At 39.3% G+C, this 24197-nt stretch overlaps 1 protein-coding gene across 1 annotated transcript in view; it reads right to left on the bottom strand.

The window, feature by feature from the left end:
- Positions 1-24197, bottom strand: part of SLC2A13 (solute carrier family 2 member 13) — a 141471-nt gene that overhangs the window by 18478 nt on the left and 98796 nt on the right. The window contains exons 6-7 of the mRNA XM_031600713.2: positions 20863-20983; positions 11205-11330 (exon numbers count right to left, since the gene is read on the bottom strand). Coding sequence (XP_031456573.1) covers positions 11205-11330; positions 20863-20983 — 247 coding nt within the window. The remainder of the gene's footprint in view (positions 1-11204; positions 11331-20862; positions 20984-24197) is intronic.

Below are 24197 nucleotides of genomic sequence, written 5' to 3'. Positions count from 1 at the left end.
GTAAATATCCTCTTAAAACTTTTCCTTTAAAATATTAACAGAATAGTGTGCAAGAATTGCTGGCATGATAGAACAGTCTATTCTATAAAATACAGGCTAAGTCAGCTGCAAAGAAGAAAACATATGGACCAGCATCTTTTACTCCATTAGCCAATAATACCTTTGACATCAGAAGTTGAGTAAGATAAATTTTATCCATACTTCTTGGTCTTACTCATACTTAGAAGTAACTTTCATTCATATGCACTGTGCTGTTCACACACTGTATTGCCCAAATGTCATCAACATCTCAAAGGCATCACTTCAGTTTGAGTTGCCAAAGGTAATGCTAAGACCAAAGACACAGAAAGCCAGGACGCTGGTGAAACTTAGGGTGATGGTGACTTAGCAGAGGTATTGACTGCAAACTCACCTCCAAATGAAACAGATTCTATTGCAGTGTTATCATTTTGTTTTTCCATATGCTTCCAAACATTCCATAAAGCAATTAAAACAAAACAAAACACAGAAATAATTCTATTATTTCTGATCAGTTACCAAGTCTGTAGAGAATGGCAAGACTTTATTAAATATAATATAAAAAAATCCTACTCCGAGCCCACAGATGGGAAACCTGAGCTACAGACGTGGCACTGAATGGCAAGCTTTGCAGATTCAATTCTTACTCCAAATGAAATATTTTCAAAGTTTCAGTCCTGAAGTCACAGCCAGGTGAACTGCAGCACAAGGGCCGGGCAGGTGGCCCTGTGCCAGTCCTGCTGCTGCAGGCACACCGCTGCAATCCCAACACCACTTTGTCCTGCCTGAACTGCCCAGCTGTCGCTGCATCTTACAGCCTGCAGAAATGACCCTGCACAGAAAATGGTTTTCCATATGGCTCGTAAAACCTCAGACTCACATTCATATTTCAACTGGAAGTTAAGAGAGAACAAAATTTTGTCTGTCTGAAGTTTTGCTGAAATCCAAAAGAAAGTAGATGGGTAAAAACACTTTTCTGAGTTTGCTCTTTTGTTGAATCTGATTTGAGGAACAGTAAGAACAAAAAGCTCAAAGCACATTATCAGTACTGTATGTATGAGCATGCCTTTTTAGCAGCTTCCTTCTCTATTTCATTTCTAGCTATTGATATATATATAGATACATTATATGTTAATTGTTCTAGTTTATCCAACTTCCAGCCAAATACTGAGCTGTTACACTCAATTTCTGTAACTGTAAATTAGACACAGATATTACAATTTAACTACCATCAGCAGCAGTGTCTGCCATTGCAATCAAAATCCATCTAAATCTGAGACTCGTGGATCATTTTCTAAATACATCACGGAACAATAAGCTTTTCCCTGATTCCAGTAGGTGGCAATGTCTTTGCCCTAAAGAGAAAATGCAGTTTCAGAAGGTAAAAGCATCAGCACATCCCTTCCTCAGAGGCTATGGGGGGGGTGTCCATGAAATTGACAGAGCTCTAGAAGAACTGAAATAAGGCGGTCTGTTTATTCTGGGGAAAAGAAGGCTGAGGGGAGACCTTATTGCTCTCTTCCAGTATCTGAAAGGTGCTCACAGTGAGAGTGGGGTCGGTCTCTTCTCACTGGTGACAGGTGACAGGAAGAGGAAATGGCCTGAAGTTGTGCCAGGGTCAGTTTACGGTGGATATCAGGAAACACTTCTTTACAGAAAGGATTGTTAAGATCCTCAGGGAGGTGGTTGAGTTACCATCCCTGGATGTGTTTAAAAAGCATTTGGATGTGGTGCTCAGGGACAAGATTTAGAGGAGGGTTTTTAGTTAGGGTAGTATGGTTAGGTTGTGGTTGGACTTGATGATCTTTAAGGTCTTTCCCAGTCTGAGTAATTCTATGATTAAGAACAATTCCTCAGCTTTCAGTCCTGGTAAATGCTTTGGAAATCATTAATTTGGGGATTGCAAATGGAGCCCCAAGAAGATTTTAAAAATGTCCAAAGACCACCTATAAAAAGCAATTATTTCACACTAGATTTGTGAGAGCAATCACTCAGCACACAGCGTCACTCTGCTTTGACCTGTGAGTGCAGGCACAACACTATGGCAAATGTGGGGAATTTTAAAAAATACAGAAATGACGAAAGGTTACATTATCTCCAGCTTATGATATTAATAAACGTCACATACCAAGGCTGTCATTACTACAGGAAACTCAAAGCATGGAATCTGGGAGAACTTAGCAATGTGCTTTTTAACAACAGTTACTTTACCAAGAAAATGCACTAGACGGGTACATACATCACCCGAAGCCCAGGTTTTAAGAACTAAATAATCAAACAGAACCACAGGCGGCAGAGGAATCACAGAATCATAGCATCACCAAGGTTGGAAAAGACTTACAAGATCACCCTGTCCAACTGTCTGCCTATCATCAACAGTTCTCACTAAACCACAGAGAAAAAAGTCCATATGACCCACATGCCAGAAGTGCCCCATGTGCCACAGTTCAGCAGCACACCCCATGCCCTCACACGCTGCCCATTTCTGAGCTGTATTAACAGGAACACTGGGTTAAAATAAGGTCATGGATTTAAAGCAAATGAATCAATAATTCTAGCTCGTCTTGTACTGCTGAAGGACTGATGTTATTGTCTCCATCCTCAAGGAAATGGACCACACATGCAGACAGTGCACACAATAATTCATACAAATTAAACTCATTAATCATACAGAATTATTCCACAGTTCTAATGCAGAAATGTGCTAATTTATTTTCCCTCCAGAAGAAAACATAAACAAACAAACAAAAATCCTCTGAAAAAGCTTTAATCCTTTTAGGAAGGGAAGATATCACTACTTCACTTTATTAAATGACATGATTACTGAAGAATTACTTGTTATGGAAAAGAAAGTGGGTAAAATACGGGCTATAGATGCTGGTAAAGGGACAAACTCCTGCGAGGAGAACTGGGTTTGACTCTGCTGAATGTTGTTTATCAATACAAATCCTCAGGAACATCCACCTTCAGAAGATTTTTTAAGGGGACGGGAAGGAGAAGGGAAATTTTAATTTATTAATTCTTTTCAAAGTTAAGAACCTAAAAAATCTGCTGAGACAGTTTTCAACGAGGATTTTTATTTAAATCTGAAATTCAGAATCATTAGTGAATTATACATGAAAAGGCTTTAACGACAGTTCTCCTTTCTCAGAAATCAAAATGCATGGGCTTCAAAGTAGGAAGCAATCCCTGTTGCACTGGCTCCCAGGGAATGGGGAAATTCCCAGCCCGCTCCCAGCAGCAGCTCCTTCAGTGCTCCCAGGAGAGGCAGGAGGGAGAGGCAGAGGCTTTCCCATCTGTCCCTAAGAAGATGAGCAGCTGAAGAAGCTAATTAGCAGCAGACCTCTATGGGCAATGAAAGACTCTTTTCTGCGATGCACATTTTGTAGGAGTGAGAAAGCAGCTGCAGGAGTTGTCCACCCACTCTGAGCACCTTGACAAGAGACAGGCAATTCTCTCATTTATGTTGGCATTCTTTTTCTTTCCTTTCCTAGCAACCTCCTTTGTGAACCAAAAGCTTTTTAAGTGGGAAACGATTATTTTCCTCTAGTCCCATCCCAGCTAACATTTCTCCCTTGAAATAAGTGCAACACATTTTTTAATGACATCAGACAGCATCTGGGAATGCTTTAGCTCAAGGGCCACCTTTTCTCTTCTATTCCAGTTACCACAGTGCTGTACCATTTGAAGTAGCTCTTACAGCAACAATCCCAAACAGATGTCAGGATCTGTCTCTTCATTATTCTCTTTCAGAATGCCCGTATGAATAGTAATGCAGTCTAAGATCTGGAAGTGGGGTTCACCATCGAAGAGCCATATATGTGAGCAGGTAGAGAACAAATGTACAAATGACATTTCAAACTAAGCAGATCTGCTTATAAATCCTACTTGGATTGCTGGATGTCTCCAACAAATACACTGTCTTCAGTATATAAACTAAACATTTTCAGGATCTGAACATATTCACTTCACAACAGAACTGACTAGGCATATGTTCCAGAATTTGCCATTGGTTGAGTAGATGTAATGAGTTAGAACCATAGTAATATAGCTCCAATAAATATTGCTCTAATAAAATAGTAATTCCCAACTAATTACCCTGAAGGAACAAAATTCCCAACTAATTACTCTAAAGGAACAAAACCAGTTTCAGTTCAGATTATCATGCTGCTCTGCTTATTATCTGAGACCTAAGATACAGATACAATATGTAAAGAACATTAATTGTTCAGGCATTAGATTCAGTCAGAAATCATAAAATCCACCCTGCATGTTAAAAAGAATCAAGAGACTACATCTTCTATTACAGTTTCAACAAAATTGCACCTCCAAAAATTAAAGTACCACAAATTAAGTACCATCTTTTTAAAAGTTTAAAGAGATCTGATTGAAGTTATCAGTCCCACCAAATAATAATTCCATTTAAAGAGATCTAAAAAACATGACGTCTCAAGGATTTGAGGGGAAAGAGTGGCTGAAAGGATCAGAACATTAAAACTGCACTCATTTTGCTACTTCTGCATCACCAAGAGCACAGGCTTCATCTGTGGCTGACACAATACTCCACATCACTCTGTCCTTCTGTTCTTCCTACTTGCCCTTACCCATCAGCATTTAAATATGCACACGGGATTTCTGAAATTCGTCCTCCACCTCCCCAGCTCTCAAGAATCACACCTCTGTGTGCCACATAACCACGGTGATTATGCTAATATCCGCCTCTCAGGAAAGACCCAGTTCTTAGATTTTACGCTGACAAAGACTGTAATCAATTTCAGAGCTCTCATTCATTTCTGTTTCCACACACCTCACTACCTTATATTAGATGTTATTACGCTGAAGGATGTCCTCCTAATCAAAGAGGACAAGGAGCACTGTGAGCTCCCTGCTGGTCCAGGTTTCCATCCTCACGGATAAGTGGTGAATGTAATCAGAATTAAATTGTATTTGAAACTGCAAATATTCTGTTTCTCTTTCCTAAATGATAACTGGAGGGAAAGGGGAGATTCTGTGTTACGGTTCCCAGTGTAGTCATAAATATTCCAATTCAGTAAACAATTAGCATAGTTCAGAAAGAAATTTTGCTATGAATAACAGCAACTCTTCTGAGTGATGCTTACGTATGCACAGATGTAAATATTCTGTAGATCTAGCCAGTTTGCAAAATACATTTATTCTCCCTGTTACACTTCTGCTTCACAAATGTGAGAGCTACAGTTCTATGCATCATCTTTATCAATCAGAATACTTAATATGAGAAATACCACTTTATCTTCTAATTGGTGAATTTAGTAACATTTTTCCACAGAAGTCCTTGTAGAAAGATTCCAGATAATGATTTCAGTAATAAAATTCTTCCTACATCATGGAACAAGCAATGTCTACATATGGACAGAGGAGTTCTTCACCCTTGGAGTGCAGCCTGGTGCCAGCTGGTGGGCACAGGGCAGGCTTTGTATCTCTGTGTCCTGCCATGCACTGAAAACAGGTTCTCAAGCTTTAATGACTGGAGGACACACACATTTATTTGTATTAATAAGGCAGTCACAGCAACTTTTACACACGTACTTGGCACTGCAACAGCATTTTCAAAGACAGTGACTTGCAAAACAAACGTAAGGAACTTATGGCTCTACTTATAAGCAGCAAACAGAACCCAACATTTCTAGAAAAAACTAATGCCCCTACCAAGAAAAAAGCATTCTAGTAACTTCTAACAGCTTCATCTGCTATGGATTAGACAACAGGAAGCACAGTGTGGATTTAAAATTCTCTGGAATATTTACAAGGCTGTGACAGACACCGGCACATCCCCCACTGGACACAAACCAGGCCATTGTCTGAGAACCCAGCTAACAAACTTCCCATTTTTTTTAAATGCTGGAATCTATTTAGCATCCAAGCTTGGATGCTGAGGCCGCAAGGCACATTCCTGTGGTGGGAACTCTCTTGGAACTGGGAGGGGGAGTTCAGTGACTGATGGATCTACAGTGCGCAATTTAAACCCAACTTTCCCCAGAACTCTAAGCTACAGTAACACAAAATCTGATAGACACAAGCACCAGGCACAGAGTGACATGCAGCACCTGCATGCACACTTTCTACATGAAAGGAAGTGCTCGAGAGAGCAGCAGCCACCAGGCAGCGAATGGCTTTGCAAAAGTGGAGCTCTACTTCCTTCCACCTTTATACCAAATGCCCTTGGAGAGCAGAATGCTGCTTTACATTTACAAAAACAGAAGCTTTGTTGGTTTCCCACGCATTAATAACAATTGTGTATTTATTTTTTTTTTTAATCTTTTGAGATAACATACCTGTTTCTCTGCCTTCTAAGCATGTAAACTTTTACCCTAACTTTGAGTTATGAATATTCTGTTAATGTTCTACTGGGCTGCTGGAAGTCTGAATCTATTAGTGACTGCAGCCATGTTTGTTGAATGAAACAAGTTTACTGCAGTTTACAGCACTGCTATTCTGTGAAGGGAAGGGACTGTCCTGCTCTGGTACAGCCTCATCTTCAGCACTGGGAACAGTTTTGGGCAGCACACTTTAAGGACATAAAACTATTAGAAGGCACCCAAAGGACAGCAACAAAGATGAGGAAGGGTCTAGTGTGGGAGGAGCGGCTGAGGTCCCTGTGTTTGCTCAGCCCAGAGCAGAGGAGCTGAGGGGAGGCCTGATGGCGGCTGCAGCTCCTCACAGGGAGCGGAGGGCAGCGCTGAGCTCTGCTCTGTGTGACAGCGACAGGGCCCGAGGGAACGGCATGGAGCTGCGTCAGGGGAGGGGCGGGAGAAGGGCTCAGGGAAAGGGTCTGCACCACAGGGCGGTGGGCACGGAACTGGCTGCCCAGGGCATGGTCCCGAGCTGCTAGAGTTCATCCAGCAATTGTTCAGTGCTCTCAGAAAGACTTGATTTTTGGGTGGTGCTGTGTGGAGTCAGGAGCTGGACTTAATAATCCTTGTGGGTCACTAGCAACTCATAATGTTCTGTGATTCTATGATTCTCCATCAGCCATTAAACTCCCGTGACAAGAAGATGTTCCCTGATGAACTTAAAAATGGCAGAAGAAAGCGAATCACTTAGCTCTTCTCCTTTATAGATTTCTGCTACCAGTCGTCCTCCTTGGGGGACTGTGGAGAGCTGCCAGCTAATTCTGTGGACAGGATGGCTTCTAGACTTGCCTCTGATCTGCAAATGATGCTATTATTTCTTCATTATTGTCTACTGTATAAAATCAGCATCTTTCTCCCCAGAGGGAGATTGCTCAGAGTTGCTCATGAGAACCATTTAGCTCACAGGGGTGGGCCTGCTGAGGACCTACAATATTCCCATGTCAGGGTTAATCAAGGCACTATTAGTACCTCCTTTCCTTCCACAGTTACTCATTCAACTGTAAGAATACTAACGCAATTTAAAGTTTCTTCCAGAGCACTGTTGGCTGGCCTTCAGGGTTATTGTAATTACATGGAGAGATACTTCAAGGTTTCTGAGAGCACTGGGGTAGTAATTGCAGCTGGGGAAGGAGTAGGTTTTCAGTTACGCTACAGAAGTGCAGAATTGAAAGCAGCCGCTCCACATTCAGCACTGACCAAATACTGACTCTGCCCATGACCTCCGCCATGCCACCCGAGCTGCATATTGGAATTTTCCCATTGCATTCCCATCTGTAGAACCAAGATAATGCTTTTCATCAGCTTTGTGGGGATTTTTATAATTCAGTGTTCATGAAGGGAACAGAACTGCCAGCTACAAAACTTTCAGAGGCCTTGGAAAAACAGAATTCCAACAGAGAACTCTCAAAATGCACTGCAAGAGAAGACACTGTTCTTCTTCTTTTGTTACAAAATGAATAATTTAAGAACATTCTCACTTGCTGTCTTGAAACCATCTTTTACATGTCCCTGGGCAGAGCTGGAGGCAGCACGGTTTGCATGCCAGCTGCTGTTTGTTAGCCGGTTCAGTAACACCGTGGGCTGTGAGGCACTGGCTGTGCCAGCATGGCAGACAAGATGCTCCTCTGCGTGTTATCCCAGTATTAGAGTCAGGCTTATGCAACTGATTAATAACAAAAACAATGTATTTTCTTTGCCTTATGTGTATGATCTTGCAAGTGTAGCCATTGTGCATTACCTGCACTGCTCTGAGGCTGGACTTGGATTTGATCTAAATTATTCTTGCACTATTTCCATGGCATTCTCCCTCTCCTGGGGCCACTGCTGGCCGCAAAGTTCCATATATTCAAAAGGAACCAAAATGGTATATTCTTCCAGAAAAACATTTGGATGGTTTAATTGTCTGCCTAGGTTCCTATGACAACCACAGCAAGACAAACAGCCTTCCTGGCAACCACAGGAGACCAAAATCTCTGCTCTCTCCCCTCCCTTCCCAATAACTTCTCAATTTAGAACACACTGTAACTGAATAAATATGATTAGCAAAAAAAAAAAAAAAAGAAAAAAAAAAGAAAGAAGTGGTGTCTAGTGTACAAAGCTTGCACTGCACTGGGGAAACCTTTTGCAAATGAAAATGTATTACTGTATTTTAAGATAACAGCCAACACACTGCCTGTTAGGTCAGTGTTATCAAAGTACCTTGGGATCAACTGTAAAGAGCAGTGCAGAGCTATAAACATACAAACAGGAGGGGTTTCTCTGTCAGCCCATGAGGTTGTGGCGAGCTGTAAAAGAAGCATGACAAAATCTCTCCTGGCGCCTCATAGCACCGCTCACCTGGCTGGCAGGCTATGCATCACAAATAGCTACACGTGGCAGAGCTGCTGGGGTTATGATGGCTGCAGAGATATGTGGCTGCATGCACATCGCGTGATGTGACCGTATGCACTCCTCCATGTCTGCAGCTCACATCTTTCCAGCAAGAAAAGCATAAAGAAGACAAGAGCACAGCAGTGCAGAAACACCACGTGGCACAATCAATGCAAGCACAGCAGAAGCCATTTCTCTGAAGCTCCAGCATCACGGAAGATGGCCAGCAATGCAGCCCAAACAAACTGAGGTTCAGCAGATCCCAGATAATATAGCCTGTTTGTTCTTTCTTTAAGCAAAATTTCTGCCGAAAAACATGGCCAAAATTAATTCTGGACATTTTAAGAACCTTAAACCCATTCAGCCAATACTGGATGGCATTAAACCATCAGAACAAGTTACAAGGAGGCCATGTATGATACATTTAGTGGATGCTCACAACTCACAAAATTGTCTTTTAAGCTATTAAACTAGTTTCTCATTGTAAAAATACCATATATTTTTTAAATCCTTGTTGCTGTAAATTTTGTCTGTGACACCATAACTTTGTGAAACAAAGGGATTACAGTTCCAGCACAGCTGTAACTTCTTCACCAGTGCAGTTGGTCTCCCTTAGGAACCCATCCTCCCTACACTGGCAGAACGATACAGATGGCTCCTGCCACACTGAACAACTGGAAATGTAACTATACAGATTTCACCACAGCAATACTCTTGGTTGGAGAGGAAATCCTCTCTGTAGGACTAGTTTTGCTGTGAAACAGACTCAGCATTTGAGGAACCAGAGGTAAGAAGTCTATGATGTGAATCCTTGGAAGCCAGAATTCTGTAGTTATTCCCTCCAAACCATTATGTGGGATGTATGTGGGATGAGGAGGGAGATGCATGCCAGTCCCACAGGATGTGTAGCAGAAGGCAGCACCTGGCAGTCTACAGCTTGAATGACCAGGTTGTAGAAAACTTCCTGATTATGCAGACCAGGTGGAGACAAGATTAGAACTTAATGAATTAAACACTAGACATGAGGATGCACACATAATCTTTGGAAAAAGAAATGTAGTTATTTCATTGGATTTCTTTCTTAAGGCAGGAAATTCACTTTAATGAATATCAATATAACAAATTTAAAACTTGAGTTTTTGCTTTAAAGATTTTGAACAGGCTCATTATGCTATGAAACTATTGTAGAATATATAAATATTGTATTCTGCAATTTGAACTTGAAATATTTTTTTCTTGTCTAATTTGCTCCAGTAGGCTGTACAACAAGGAATGCTCTGTGAGACTAAATCACAAATGTAAAAGCATTACTGATAACTATATTTTCCACATGCCATATAATAAGACTATCTAATAAATAAAGTTTATCTACCAATTATACCTTACAAACTTATGTGTCCATTTATGTCTTACTGTGTGCTTTTATGATTTTGATAAATAAAGAATAGTACTTAAAATTACAGTATATATGAGATGAATGTTGACAGAATATGAAGGCCTCTTTCTGCACCTGGAATGAGCCACTAGGCATAACACCCTAATAGTGTTGAAATCAAAAGGAGGACAGCTTTTCGGTCATTTTAGATCATTTTACAATTAGCTGATACCTTCATATCTTCCAAACTCTGTCCAGTATGACTTGCTACCCACTTGGATTTAATTTCTGAGAAATACATGCAAACAAAGAAAGACCAAACCTCCACACAAACTTCTGCATGTTTTCCAAGTATGTTTATAGGGTGCTGGTGGCATAGATAAGCCATGGCAAAAAGCTTTTATCAGCAGCAATTACACACTTATCAGCAGTGCTGTGATTTCACCAGGAATCTTTGTGCTGCTTAAAAAAACAAGGTGTGATGTATTTTGCACATCAGTGGGTATTTTGCAGTTACATTGGGACTTTTCAGTGAATTCCCACATTTTTACATGGTAAGTGCAATGTACATCATCTTGCCCATGTTAAGCACAGGAACACAGAAATGCAGCTACAAACCATGCTTTTGGCAATTGGAACTTTTCAGATTTTTACCATTTTAGATTCTTCAGCAACAAGGTTTCCTCATTAGGTCAATAATAAAAATGTTTCTTAATCAAAGTATTTAAAAAGAAAATTAATTCAGGGGATAGAAATGTGTATTTAGGAAATACCACCTTGAACAAATGAAGGCCTCTGGGGAAACTTAACTAATTGCTGATATACTTTTGCTACGGCAAAAGTGGCAGAACATGCAGAACCCACTAGGATAAATGCTTTTATTTAGGACGTTTGTTAGAATGTAATTGCCCATTTATTTACAGTGCTTTTCTTTTTTTCTTTCAGAAGATCCTAGAGTAAGATTCTATCTAAAAGCAGAAGTGTTCTTGATACCACAAAATGTGCCATCAGTACAGCATAAGACCAGAAAATCTTGAAAAGTGACATACCTGCCCCAAGCGGCTTTCGTTGTAGAATGTTTATCAACAGGGATGCATGAGGACTCAACAACACTTGATTTATTCAGTTTGTAGCAGAGACCACAGTCCGGATCTAACATACATCCATTACAGTAACTGAAAGAGAGAGAAAGAAAGAAATACTTAAACAACACTTCATTTACTCGTAACTGTCAAAGCCAACAGCACTGTCTAATCATTCGTGGGATGCACATAATCAAGTTGTCAGTGCTGAAGACAAGATAATAGAAATGACCCAAAAGAGAATACAAATAACTTTCTCCTTCGTCTGCACGACATTTCAGCAAAGGGCAAGACTACTTGCAAATCTTGAGCCCTGTGAATCTTGATCAGGATTCAGGAGAATTCTCCTATGAAACCAATTTAAAAACAAAGATAGATTGTGGTTGAATAGAAAGAATAACCAAGCCAGGATGTGGGAGTCAGTCTGAAATTATATTTCCATGTGAGAACTCAGACAATGAATTCTAGGCAGAGTAAATATGTCAGTGGAGCCAATTCATATAGAGGCATCCAGTGCCCCAAAATATCCCATCTGCCCCTTACTCTGGTGAGCAGTGCTCTTTTGATCATTCCTGTGTATCATATTTGCCAGCTCCATAAATTTGTCTCAGATTTTCTTGGGATTCTTATAGGCAAGAAATGCTCACATTGAGTTTGGTCAATGCATTCTCGAGAGTGATTCAAGTGACAAGGCTGCAAACTTTTCCAGACTCTTTATCATAGCAACGACTCAGTGAATGAAGAAATAATCTGCTAAAACTACTACACTGTAATCAGCAAGTGTAAAAGTGACTGGATAACAAAGTTCAAAAATCTAAATCAATAAAGTAGATTATAAGGATTTTAGAAATCCGAAAGCACGTTTACCATTGAGTTATTCTAACTTTCCTTACTAGGATGTTTCTAAAAGCATAATAAGGTGAGTTTGTATGATACTTGGCAAAAAGTCTGGAAAGTATTGAAACCAATGCACTAATTTGAAGTAGGCATTTTTATACTTCTCTGAAGTTTCAGCACCATGTACTCTTTGTTACTGCAGGCTTTCTAAATTATCAAATTATTGCAGAATTTCCAGACTGTCTGCTCTTCAGAAACTAAATGTACACCTTGCTCTTGCATAACTGAGAGCTCAAATTCAGTTTTCAACATCTAGCTTTTTTTTTTTTTAATAATTTCATCAGCTCTTAGCAGTTAAGATTTCTTTCTTCTCTTGCATACATAGATAAAAAGAATACAGCTCTGCAATTATAAGCCTTGAAAGGAATAAAACTTCAATATTACACCAGCTAAAGTTAGTTGCATTTTGTTAATCACTTAATCACAGCAATGGACAGCAATCAAACAGGAACAGAAACGGAAGATAGCAGATTAATTTATTTATGTTTTATATATTTTTAGATAAAATATTCTATATTTTTTATAAATCATGAATGTTCGGGTATATAATAACAATTACAAAATAACTAAATTATTATAGCACCTACTAATGAAAAAAATGACACTGTATGATGTCAAACAGGGTGCTAGCATATGATTTTCAAACCACAGAACGCCATCCACCCCAGATACGTTGTATATCAAAGTATTTTTTAACAAAACAAATTTCCATAAAAACTCCTGTTCCAATTCAGCCTGGCTTCCTGGCACAGAAGGCTGCTACCTCCAAACACCGTGTGCTATCCAATGCAGTGGTGGATTTTCAAGTCAAATACGTGCAAATTATATTTAATATGAACATCAGGTGGAAAATATGGCACATTAAAGTGTAAGATATAGGCAGGAGTTCTCTCAGGAGTATTACAGGATTGAAGGATCTCTAGATTTATCTTTCTTGGGTTTTACCTCGACAGAAATACAGCCAAGTACACAGCACCAGGCAGAACAGCACAAGAGCGCATAGGAATGACAATGAGACACAATGACGGGTATCATGCCTGTGGTGTTCCCTGAGAAGGATGGAACAGGGGTGGAACATCTCATCATCTACCTCAGCATCCTCACAAAAATCCACACACGATATGAATAGCAAAACTAAACCCTTTATTCAGTCCTACTGAGCTTGCTCTACAGATAACTACATATAACTACATAGAGAGTTGGGTATGGTCATCAGTCATGAAGCAGAACGTATCTCATTACAGAGAGTGGTGAGGTGCTGGAACAGGCTGCCCAGAGAGGTTGTGGATGCCCCATCCCTGGAGGTGTTCAAGGCCAGATTGGATGGGGCCCTGGGCAGCCTGGTCTAGCATTAGGTGGGATGGTTGGTGGCCCTGCGTGTGGCAGGGGTGTTGGAGATTCATGATCTCTGAGGTCCCTTCCAACCCTGGCCATTCTGTGATTCTGTGATTCATTAATTACTCCTTCTTCATCCACTGGTCCACAAAAAGTTAAAAAATTGATTATTAATGTCAGTGCCTGACTACAGGTCTGTTACTTCAGCTGTCCTCAGGCTTTATGAGTGTGCATAACTGTGTCCTGCAGTTGCTATTCAACATGATAAAGGCTGCTGGATTTCAAGTAATGTCAAAAGTCAAAGATTATTGTTACTCATAACAGATTAACAATCCAAAAATTAAAGTAGACATAAAATATGTATTAGTTTCAAGCTTATGCTCTTCTTAACTTCAGCCCTACTATTGTTTGCTAAGTAGAAATGTTTAAACAATTTGAACTTGAGCCCGTATTCTTGCATACATGCTCACAGTGATGCAGACAAATCAGGAAGCACAATGAACCAGGAAAAGAAATGTACAATAGAATGCTTACTGACATCTAACTATCGACTACTGATCTCCTCCCTGTCCTCAAATGTACTTTCTTATCAGCCCTACCCAGATATACCCAACTGTATGTCAGAATAATGAAACAGAAAATAGAAATGCTGCTACTTATTCAAACACACACTGCCATCCGGTTATGGCACTGAAAGCTCCATCCCAGAATACACCAGGATGTCTATGTTAAGAAGGATATTTGCATCCAATTATAAAAGGGAAATGCATTTCCTGCACTTTATCAGGACATATTGATTTCCATGCTAAGGTTACGAGGTAGCGTCTTGGAAACGGGCTCCTTTGTGAAGAGCCAGCAGAAAATTTCCAGACAGAATGTTCTCAGTGAGGCCGTCAGTTTGTCAGGATTGGAATATCTGGCAGAGATTATTTGATTTTGATGAAGCCAGGCAGCAGGAAGGTTCTGCAGTGCACCTAGTGCCCTCACAGCTGGATCCTAGGCAAGCCAACAAGAAGGCAAGACTTCATGTGCTTCAGCCTACCTAGCAGAGTAACAACGAGAGAACCAGGAAAGCAAGGCTCCAGAACTCCCTGCTTCTTTGCAGCTCAGTTGAATGAAGCCCTCAAAACAGAAGTCTCCGTATTCTGGCCCCTCAGTTTATTGGGAAGAGCCAAGGAATGGGATTTCTGGGATACTGCTTCATCATCAAAGCACATTTACCAACAAGCTGATGGACAGTTAGGAGACTGCCTGTCCCCAAACTTGTAATTCTCCACTCTCACAGTGCCAACTCAGCTGAGGCTTCCCAAGCTCTTACATTCTTTTCATCTGACCAAATGGGAATATGTGAAGCTTTGAAGGCCTGACAGCACTAGCTTTGAGATCCCTGGCTAGCAGTTTCCTGTCAGCCTGAGCACACAAGCTTTCAGGATGCAGCCTGCCCTATTAACTTTTTTTTTCTGAGGTTACAAGTTGACAATTCCTTCCTCTTTCAGAGAGGATGTGAAGTATTTAGATGTATAATTAATCAGCTGGCTGTGCACACCTTTTCTGAACCAAAAGTACAGCTTGCTTCCTTTCTTTTCATTTAGTTCAGAAGCCTCTGGCGCAGTCTCATAAAAAGATGAAATAAAATCTCTGTCCTGTTGAAATGACTCTCCAGATGCCAATGAAAGGTTGACAATTGCTTCCCCCTACTTTTCTTTCCTCCACTGTTTAAAGTACTCCACGCTTATGTTTGGATAGTCACTAGATTTTGTGTTTTAATATTGATAGAAGTACTTCTAAGTATGGCTTTCTTACAGCTCTCAGGGGTCTCCTAATTAGAGCTGCAAACTGTACCTTGCCAATTTTTGTTGAGTTGAGTTTGATTTAGTAGTAAAAAGTTTTGTTCACTGTTCTTGTTCTTCAAGCACTGCTACTCTTTCTGTCAAGCTGTTTTACATTTCTTCTAGCCAAGCCTCAAATTCTGAATTGTTAATTTCAAAACATTTTATCAGTTTTCACTTTTGCCTCATTTTTAGGAACTTTCAGCTTTCTCTTCCACATTTTGCAGTTATAAAACTGTATTACTATGAAAATCTGATCCACTCACAACATGCAAGACATTTTCCTCATGCCCTGACAGACTGGGTCTTTTCCATAGAGGCAATTTCAATGTTGAGTGCCTGCTGAGCTCCACTCCTGCTCATAATCCTGAACAAGGTTTTCCTCGTAGAACTGCAGGAATAGTAAAAAGCATCTCAAGCAGCAGATGCTCGACATAGGAATAGTTGTTGAGGAGTAGCAAATGTCACCAAAGAGAACACAAGCTGGAAATCACTGCAGACTGGAAGGGGATGTCACTTTGTGCTCTTTTCTGCTCTTCCCAGCTTGCTGTTCATAACTCTGAAGTCATGTTCTAGGCTAGATGGGTCTTTGATCTTAGCTGGCATGCCTTCATGTTTACTCTTTGCTCTCAAAATCAGTTATGCATACAACCCTCTACCTCCCCCCACTCCATCTCTGTGCACAAACTCCCATCAGTTAGGCGGTAGGAACTTGTTCAAGACTGTGTCACACTTGTGTTCAAGGTCTAGTGCTGTTTGCATGTGCCTCGTTGCACCTCAGGCACAAAAACAAGCACTTCCTTATTCTTCTGATGATTCCTGCGTTGTTTCCGAAAGCCAACCATTAAATTCTGATTGATCGTATACCACTGAGCAAAGAATACGGGGGGGATACTTTAAGTAGTTAAATCCTTGGAAACTGCAAGCTACTACTTCAAGCTGCCATATCTGGGACACAGGAAATAGGATATTCAACACAAATGAGAAAAACACAGCAGGGCTTCAGAAGCATTTTTCCACTACTGCAAGAAACTAAACTACAGAAGCCTATTTGCTGGGCTCTGCTGACAGTCTGAGAGGTAATGCATACACGCACCTGATGTGCTTAGGTCCTCATGGCTGCACCCCGGCTGCCAGAAGCAGCCTGCCAGCAGCTGGTGTGCTGGGATGCTGACCCACACACAGAGTATCTCATCTACGCATATGTGAGGATCTATCCTCTCTCAGCTCAGATTATCTTTCTTTCTGAATTTATACTTTAATAAGAATCATATACTGGTTCTGAGGTATATTGACATTATGAAGGATCCTGAACTCAGACTGTTAATGAGTTAACTCAGAAAAATAAAGTACAATAGTTTGCTCTATTTATATAAATACTCTATTAATGGAGTTTGTACTTTATTTTTACTAAAGCTGTTTAAAGCATTATAACCAGTCTTAGTTCAGGGCTGGTCACAATAAAACATTTTTGCTAAATTCATAAGGAAAGTAGATACTTTTGCCTTTTGTCTATCTAGTATAATTAATGTGTAACAGTAGTTGGTGTTGGAGCCTTCAGCTCAGTGGTGTATAGGCATGCATTGAACTCAGGACCTCGAACCATGTGAGGATGACAAAGTCAAAGAAGAACAAGGGAATCCTTGTGTGCCCAGCCCAGCTGGTGCAGCCCGGATTGTTTTACTGAAACTATGGAGACAACCAGTTTGGGAAGGAACCTGAGCAAGTTCTGTGTAGGTATCATTTCCCTAAAGTATGAGCCTCAGGGTCAGCCTGAGATCAACCCCAAATTTACCATTTTCACATAGCAGCATTTCTTAAGCAGAACAAGTTCACATTATGCCTTGTACAGCTGATCAAATCTTAAGCAGTACAGTAAAAGAGACACTTGACTGGAGGAAGATAAAAAGGCCAGGAACACAAGGACACAGGACAGTGGTCATTGTTCAGAAATGGGTCAGTTTCCCAAAGAAAGGTGGAGTGGGATGGCCACCTACAATTTGTTGAATACTGGAAAAAGACAGAAGCCAGCTACTGCACCTGTCCTAGACTTGACCTCTTTTCAGAAGCAGGCAGGACCCCATAAAACTGGGAACATCTTTACAGCTTTGAGAATTGAAGAAAACAGCAGGAGAGGCCAGCTCATCTTTTCTCAATGACAGATTTTGGAATCCTGCTGTTCTGTACTCCTGCATTTACCTCTGAACTTCTCTCTGTCCTTGAAGGTAAGTAATAGATTGCAGCTATTCTTTGAACAGACTCAGATCAAAGAAGAGACATGGTCACACTGCGAACACCTGCACAGCCCTACCTGGGCTGAGTGTGAAAATAAATTTTGATTTAAGGGCAGTACATAGGAAGGTGTTCCCCTTTTCCTTCCTCGGTGAGACAGCTGTGAGAAGGTGTGGAGGCCTTCAATGGCCAGGAGTTATGCTGCCTCCATGATGACCTTGTGAATAAAGATTACATCTGATTTTTTCACTGCTTTATGCATTATTTTTTGTCTGTTGCTCCACTATCATATTGTACTTCTCTACAGCAAATGAAAATATTTTACTTGATATTTGCAGAGCACCTTATTGGTTTGCATTCTGCAAAAAACATGTGTCTGTCTGCAGGGCACAACTCTTTCAAAAGATAGTATTCAAGCCCTAGGTGTATTTTTCAGGACGCTGTCAGTACTCTTTATTTGTCAGTCTGTTGTATCTTCATTGCTATTCTTCCAGCAGCAGGAATTAATCTGTACAGAGGAATACAGATCAAGGGAACAACAAACAAACAGGCTATTTGTAGTAGTTCTAAGGCTTCCATCATGGACTCTCATGCTTATTTTAACCCAGCAGATCTGCAAACATAAAAAGCACTTGTACTCTGCACCGTATCAGCAAAACTTTTGTCAGCAAAATAAATTTTGCTGATGTTGTTTTAATTTACAAATACATTTTGGCAAAGATAAATAAAAGTGATATTTGGGACTCTCCCTACACTATGAAGCATCCAGTCTACACAACGGTGTAGACCCTGGAAAGTGCACCTCACCCCAGAGAAGCCCTGCACCACGCTAGCTGAAAGACTGCTGGCTGCATTTGTGCAGGGACACTAATTGGAAAGTGGTTACAGTGGCCACAGGGACATGACATTACGTGTTCATCTTCTGAAATCCTGCTGGCTTTTGGTTTTCCACAAGTTCCTGAGACCTATTAGAGGCTTGCAAAGTACAATACTAAGCAATATGAGATATCAGCAGTTATACTGAAGTGAGCAAAACATGGATTAAACAGCAATAAACCCTTGCAGGGGACATACGAAAAACTAACTTCCATCTTCTAACAGGTTGATTGGTGAGGATGCCATCTGCTTGCTCACAGCAAAAAACATTTCTTAAAATTTAACTCACTGACCACGTACACAGAAGGCAGCCCACTGTTATCTCAAATAGCCACTTCTTCAAGGTGTATACAGTGCATATTTCTATGTCATCCACTCTAAAGATAATTTAGATAAAGGAATAAACTAATCCATATGCTGTCTGTATAGCTACAAGAACTCAGCAGAAAGGCATGCTGAAACCAGGGTGCACTGGGGATACCACTGGGGATGAAATGCTCAAAGTTGTTTTTTCTTCCCTTGATCCATGCTAAAAAAGAGATCAGCATTTTGTGTAATTCCTGCTATCTGGGCTGAAAACACTTGGAATTTTGAGGCTTCTGGTACTTAGGCAGAGGCTGCCATTGACTTCCATACTGGACATTGAAATTCCTTATTCTGAAGGAGTACAGTTTGGGGATGTTTTAAATCAGGAAAATTGATATCCCAAACATATAAATTTTTATACACGTGTGTGAAAGTCATCACTCACAATGTAAATGCCTATTTTTTATTGAATCCTTTTGAAGAGTGAGTGCTGTAGCCTAATTCAGTGATTTGTGGGCAGCTGCATACATATATTAGTTTCAACTCACCTGGCTTTTGTGTCTCTTTCCAAAGTTATAGTACAAGATGAAAATTGAAGCTCCTGAAGGTCTCTCATATACTGCTCACTATTTTACATTTTATACTATTTTATACTATGTTCAGTTTTATCTAAGAGAGCTCATTCTTTTTCAAAATACACCCCTATGAAAATGTCATTGATTTTCTTGCTCTTATCTAGATCCCTTGAATTATCATATCTGCTTTTGCTCTCTTTATGTCAGAAATCACAACAGATTAAAGCATTCCAATAATCATTAAATAATGTGCCTTTATTTGAACTACTTGCTTTATTTGGTCATGTTTTTAGCCAGAAGTGCTTACAATACTGAATGTGAACTACCCATATTTCTTATATGCACATTTGTATACTGTTTCAGGATATGTAATCATATACTTTCATTAGATAGCAAATAACAAGTTCTGCAAGTGGTGCATCAGCTGTCTCCAGAATTCTTGTGCAAACAGTTAACCAAAGTCTGAGGCAAATCCTTTCGACATCTTGCTATTAACATTTTCTTACTTTTAAAGGAGAGCATTTGAAAGCTCTTTTCCCCATCTTCATTCTTTAACTAGTTTAACTCGTAGTTTAAATGACTCTATAGGCATATCTAAAAAACAGCAATATAGCTGACATCGCAGTGGAAAAAAAAGTAAAAACACAGCTTCTGAAAGTTCTGATCCTCATATCTGGTAGTATTCGCATCTGTGTACTGATCAGAAGATCATTCCTGTCCACATGGGTCTGTGAAATTTCAGTTCCTCAGAATCATAGTTCTAGCATACGAAAAGCCCTAAGCCATATTTCTAAGCAATACCTCCAGGAGACCAGAAACATACCATTCATTTCTCAGTTTTATCTTTATAACCAACACATGTACAACATGTTTTGAACTTAAGAATTTCTTCAGCCGTGTAGCCAGTTTTGTCTCAATTAGGAAACTGACATTTACCAGCCTGCCAGTTAGGTGAATGTGCACTCACACATGAGTAAGAAAACACAAAATATAGAAAATGGCACATTCATGACACCTTAGAAATTATCTTACTTGAAACCACACTTGCATACGGATGGGAATGTTTTATATTATAGAATAAAAAGTCAAAAAATCAGATTTGTTTTAACTGTTACTTGGTCTGTAATTACTATTATTGGAAAGATGTTTGTTGTTTGTATGGTGCTAAAACAAAAGGCAAGGAACACATCTTTTTGAACAGTTCATAGCTGTTACAGATGACGACTCTACAAGCAGACGAATAACAGCAACCATATTTGCAAATTACTTTTAAAATATTTCAAACTTGGTGTCCACTGTGAACTTCAGCAGGTCTGATATAACAAAGAAGATCTCAAGTATGCAGTCTAGTGCTTAACTGCTCTACTTTATCCAAGAAACTACAAAGGATTATTCACAGCATTTTAAAAAAGAGTCTAATTTTCTTCTCTATTGAGGGAAGTAAAGATTTTAACTTTAGGTATCCAACTGAATTCCTTAAACTAGAGTGTGTGAATACTTATCCATTGCCCACATGAGGCTATAAAATCCAATTAGCTGGAAAAAAAGTCTTCAAGAAAGACCATGAAATCTCACCTGTATTTTGTGCAGGTAGAGTTTTGATGTGAAGGATCTGGTGGATTAAGTGTGACTCTTGGCGAGACCTGAGCTGACAGCAAAAATCCCGAAGCTAGGATAATGAGTGCTACAGCAGTGCCTAAAAACACAGAAAAAGAACAATATGATACCTTTCTCCAGAAAACATGAAATAATTCTCTATTGAACTGAGCTACGCTTGAGAAAGCAAGGTACCCAATTATTATGCACACAGCATTTGCCATTACGCAGAGCAGTTGTGATGAGAACCTGAGAAGAATACCCTTTATACTACATCTTCATCTTGAATTGGGTTAGATATTGAAGTCAAGTGAGTCAGGTTTAACATCCAGATATTCAATTAATGGGTCAAGACTTTTTTGTCATATGTGGAATTGAAGGCTGCTTGAATGAACAGACAAACTCTTTTCAGGTTGAAAAGTGCTGTAAAGGTAAAATTTAACAGCAGTGTTTCCATCACATTTCCTCCCATTCCCAGACTTGCAGGCTTTCCTGTAAGATAAAAATAGCATCAGCTTTTCCATCAATTATTCTTCCCTTTGTCAAACAAGAGCAATCTGACTATTCATAGGAATGCCACAAAAATGTCCAACTGCAGTTTCAGAACTTCTTGTTTCATGGATTGCATGTAACAAACCTGATAGGAAAGAGCCCCTTCCACCTCTTTGCTCCTGGCTCCAATAAATTTCTTGTACACGCACAAGATTCCTACTTTGTAAAACAGGTCATTGCCTGAGCTCTATGCAGCATTGCTATTTGTCACACACACACAGCATATGCTGCATCATTTTAATGAAATCAATATAATCCATTACTGAGTATTGCAACCAACTTCAACTCAGACTAATGAAATCTTTACATCTTGGTACTTGGTGAGTCATTTAATTCAATGCTGAATAAAATACACTCTATATCACATAAATAGCAAATATGCAAGTAGGTGTATTTTGAGAGGTCCCACAGACCATCATGTATAGACAACCAAAAATACAGAACTACTTGTAACATTATTTGTGGATTAGTTACTGATTGTTTAATAACATTTTCCTTACATACAAAAACTGCATACAAAAACTGACTCAGGTACCACCAAAGAACATTCCAATTGTAATGCATTCTGAAGTATCCAATGTCATAGCCTGAGGGTAAATAAAAATATTCAATCCAAAAAAATGTCTCAGCAAGCCTTGCTCTACATGATAGAAATTCACAGAACGCACCTGTGCAAACCTTTAAAAATGTCACTGCATTGAAAACCTTAAAGTGTCACTCTTCTCACTCTTTAAGAATTACACATTCTCCATTTTTACTTTTTGATTCTTAATTTTTTCTCTCTCAACAAGACTTTTCTAGCAGGCAAATCCTTCAAGAATAGGATTTTTTTTTCTCAAGTATAAATAATATCTTAGGCACCAAGATAATAAAAATATAATTCATTAACGTGTCTGTGCAGCAACCATGGCTAATAGATATGAATATGCATGAACTCAAGATTACTGGAATGCAGTTACCTGAATGGAGGCAACTGAGATCGTAAATTCAATCACAAACCATATATGAGACAGCAACTATCCACCAGAAAATATAATTTGAATTTATTCTATACTGGGCTTTGTACTGCTATGGCGACCAGCTATGCTGATGATTCCATTTTTCTGGGCAGGTGCAATATTGTACTAGATTTACTGTACTTTCTGTATTTACTAAGCTTTTAAAATGCCATGAACCAGACAGCAAATATATTTAGAGAGGACCTATAATCTTATTTATATTCATTCTAAATATGTCATGTCTTTCTTTCAAGTTAACTAAATACACAAATGTGCAGTTACAGTACCTCTGCACGTCTTATTTCTTTGGAGAAGTACTGAAACTATAAAATTGGTGAATTAAGTTTATTATATGTTGTTATTCTGTGGAAGGTTTGTTTAAGATTTGCAAAAACAAATTGAAGTATGCCATTAACTGAGATGAAAAAAAGGATAAATATCTTGAAGATATTCTAGATCCATTCTGCTACAAACAAAAATACAAACTGTCAAATGCCCAAATACCACCATGCTTTCAAATTGCCAGTTTCTGAAGGAACGAAAGGAAAACACAAATAAAATGAATTACTGGAACAAAATTCCAACATTTCACAATGAATAAAATTGAGAAAAGAAACATACAAAGAGGAAAAGAAAGATGGAGAATCGTTGCCGAGATACATGAAGGGGAAATTAAGAGGAATCAGTAACTAAGGGTATGTTGATATTTAATCAAAATATTAATCTTACCATCTTTTTACAAAAACAAATCCATTAGCCTTTAGAAAAAAAAAAAAACAAAAAGCAAAACCAGCAACCTTACAGCAGCAGACAGAGGTAGCTGGCTAGTTCAACCCTAATTTTATATTAGGGGTCACATGTTTTCCCCAGAGAAAAGCATCCAGTGTAATAACTCTGTGTGAAAGTTGATTTCCTTAGAAACATGAACCGAAGTAGAGCAGTAATACAGAAGTTTATCTGAGATAAAAAACTTACTGTTGAAAACAAATCCATCAGCTGATTTAGTAATTATCATGTTAGCCCACTTGCTGAGAAAAGAACATCATACTCACCACTACCTAAATCTCTGCCAACACTTGTATCAAGAAATTCTAAATAGCACAGACATGACGTGGGCTTTCATTACTGTCATTACTGCTGCCATATTTTCCTTAAGCAGAGACCATGCAATACTGAGCACAGTGAGAATGCAGCATGGATCAAGTGATGCTGCAGACTGACAGCGGGCCGCCAACTACAGAACAAGGAACACAAATATCATTACTAATGACTTCATGTCCAAATACCATAAACAAATAACCCTTAACTGCGTTATTCTCCTTTGCTAATTCGGTGTCTTATTTCTACCCTCTCATCTGTTCCATGACTCATATGCTTTGAAAGACACATTACTATCTACATTCAATCTTACAACCTTTGAATACATCAACCAGAGCCAAAAAGAAGAGTTCAGTGATTGTGTACAAAATCCACATGGTAATCACACCTGTATGGTAGTTCCAGACAAGCAGTGAATCCCCATAAGGCTGGCCAGACATATGAGGTGTCATGGCATGACACAGAAATATATAAAAACAGAATAAATTCTATTAGAGTATAAATGAGATAGTGCCCACAAAACAAGTTTCAGGAGAATGCTAGAATTGTATTTCACAGAAAGAAAAAACAAAAAACAAAAAACGAAAGAGTAATCAAAGGAAAAAAGGAATTGAACCAGGTAACAGTACAGGACTGGGGCTTTTTTCTCTGAAAGACGTGATACTG

This window comes from Phasianus colchicus, chromosome 1 (genome assembly GCF_987193195.1).
Source record: "Phasianus colchicus chromosome 1, bPhaCol1.hap1.1, whole genome shotgun sequence".
NCBI lineage: Eukaryota > Metazoa > Chordata > Aves > Galliformes > Phasianidae > Phasianus > Phasianus colchicus.
Note: the sequence above shows the minus strand (reverse complement) of the source record. Positions and strands in the feature narration are given on the sequence as shown.